Source organism: Limulus polyphemus, unplaced genomic scaffold, assembly GCF_000517525.1.
Source record: "Limulus polyphemus unplaced genomic scaffold, Limulus_polyphemus-2.1.2 Scaffold7640, whole genome shotgun sequence".
Taxonomy (NCBI): Eukaryota; Metazoa; Arthropoda; class Merostomata; order Xiphosura; family Limulidae; genus Limulus; species Limulus polyphemus.
In genome coordinates this window covers 35,772-38,472 of record NW_013673250.1, presented here as the reverse complement: position 1 = coordinate 38,472, position 2,701 = coordinate 35,772, and the positions used below count along the sequence as shown (strand labels likewise).

Sequence of the window (2,701 nt, the reverse complement as noted above, 5' to 3'; positions counted from 1 at the left end):
CCCTCTCAGCATCAGGACTAATCAGATACGTTCTTACAACAACAGTTGAGAAAGAAAAAAACTTAATATGTTTACAGTCTTCATATAATTGCTACTAATTTTATTCGTTTGAAAAACTACTTGGGCGATTTGTGAACTCTGGAAATTCAATTCACTCAACTGATTTTTTTTTTTAGATTTCCCGATTTAACATCGAACAAAAACTAAAGCAGAAATACAAATTCAAAATATTTTTTGCACGGATTTATTGAATTCTATAGACTAACAGCTATTTACATTATCTTATAGACACGACCCTACTAATACAGTACTTGAAAATTGGAATGTATAGATTATGAAGAACAATAATTTCACTTATATTTCACTAACTTTCCCCGTGTCCTCACATTTAATCTCGATTCGTGACGTCACTGGCTGCAATGAAACAGTTTTCCGATCGAACTGGATTATTTGAATAGCAGTGTCAGAAGCACCACAACACTCCCCCTTGATGTGGGAGAAGAGGATCTTCCGAAAAGCTTCTCGGAATTCCGTGTTGAAGATACTGTAAATCACGGGATTCATGGTCGAATTAAAGTAGCCTAACCACGTCAAGCATTTCCACACTTGATCCGAGATACACGTCTTACAAAACGCGGCTATGATATTCACGCAAAAGAACGGGACCCAACAGACTAGAAACACACCCATAATTATCCCTAACGTGATGGCAGCCTTGTGGTCCATCATATGATGGGATCCTTGACTGACTGACCTCACGTTTTTGTGGGGCCTTGAACCTGATGAATTCTGTGAAGGTTTAGTTATAGCGCGGATACTCCTCACGTGTTTTTTCGCGTATAAGTAAAGTCTCGTGTAGAGCGCCACCATGACAACGCAAGGAACGTAGAAACTGATCGCAGAAGATACCACGGCATAGACAGGAGTCAGTTCCATCGCGCACATGGGTCGCTCTCTCTCTTCTTGGGTTATTTCAGCCTTCTTGGGCCTGTGCCACCCTAAACTGATGGGCAGAAAGGATACCAGGCCTGACAAGAGCCAAATCGCGCAGATGGAGACGAGGACGACTCGTTTAGTCAGCCATCTTCCGTAACGAAGTGGGTCCTTAATATGAATGAACCGGTCTAGACTGATAGCACATAGATTCAAGATTGAAGCCGTACAACACATGACATCAAACGCCACCCACGTGTCGCAGAACTGAGAACCGAACACCCAATAGCCCATCAGGTCATTAGCGACAGCAAATGTCATTACGAGTGATGCAACAAACAAGTCAGCCACGGCAAGAGATGCGAGGAAAATGTTTCCGATCTTACGGAGGTGCCTGTCACTGTAGATAGCCAGACAGACGAGAATATTACCGGTGATAGAGAAGAAAATGATAAGTGTTAAGAAGACACCCACCAGACACTTCATAGCGAGGTCGGTGGACTCTTGTTCTACATCTACATTGTTCTGGTTCGAACCGTTATCGGTGATCATGACAGTCAACACTCTCTGTTCATCCCAGGGAAAACCTGAAGACAAACAATACAAAGAAACTTAAAGCACAACGAAACGTTCAACAGTGATTAATAACTTGTATGACATCTAATAGCACAGTTTTAAATACTTGAACTTTATTTACAAAACAAGAAATAAAGTACGTCTCTAATCAATTAACACAGTTTCAATTACGTGAACTCTAGCTACAAAAATACAAGAGATATATTAGTTTCATATCACGTACTGTAGTTTTAAATATGTGAACTCTACATACAACAACACCATAGATATATTAGTTTCACATCACGTAACGAAGTTTTAAATACGTGAACTCTACATACAACAACACCATAGATAAATTACTTCTGTCACATCACGTAGCGAAGTTTTAAATATGTAAACTTTAAATACAACAACACCATAGATATATTAGTTTCACATCACGTACTGTAGTTTTAAATACGTGAACTCTACATACAACAACACCATAGATATATTAGTTTCATATCACGTACTGTAGTTTTAAATACATGAACTATACATACAACAACACCATAGATATATTAGTTTCATATCACGTACTGTAGTTTTAAATACATGAACTCTACATACAACAACACCATAGATATATTAGTTTCATATCACGTACTGTAGTTTTAAATACATGAACTCTACATACAACAACACCATAGATATATTAGTTTCATATCACGTACTGTAGTTTTAAATACGTGAACTCTACATACAACAACACCATAGATAAACTACTTCTGTCACATCACGTAGCGAAGTTTTGAATACGTGAACTCTACATACAACAACACCATAGATATATTAGTTTCACAACACGTAACGAAGTTTTAAATACGTGAACTCTACATACAACAACACCATAGATAAATTACTTCTGTCACATCACGTAGAGAAGTTTTAAATACGTGAACTCTACATACAACAACACCATAGATAAACTACTTCTGTCACATCATGTAGCGAAGTTTTAAATATGTAAACTTTACATACAACAACACCATAGATAAACTACTTCTGTCACATCACGTAACGAAGTTTTAAATACGTGAACTCTACATACAACAACACCATAGATAAACTACTTCTGTCACATCACGTAGCGAAGTTTTAAATACGTGAACTCTACATACAACAACACCATAGATAAACTACTTCTGTCACATCACGTAGAGAAGTTTTA

The 2,701-nt window shown here is 37.5% G+C and overlaps 1 protein-coding gene across 2 annotated transcripts in view; it reads right to left on the bottom strand.

Moving 5' to 3' along the window:
• Positions 1-271: 271 nt before the first annotated feature.
• LOC106474750 (dopamine receptor 1-like) overlaps positions 272-2,701 on the bottom strand; it is a 28,085-nt gene continuing 25,655 nt past the window's right edge. For both annotated transcript variants that reach the window (XM_013935443.2, XM_022403053.1), the window contains exon 2: positions 272-1,520. In XM_013935443.2, coding sequence (XP_013790897.2) covers positions 355-1,485 — 1,131 coding nt within the window. In that variant the 5' untranslated portion in view covers positions 1,486-1,520 and the 3' untranslated portion in view covers positions 272-354. The remainder of the gene's footprint in view (positions 1,521-2,701) is intronic.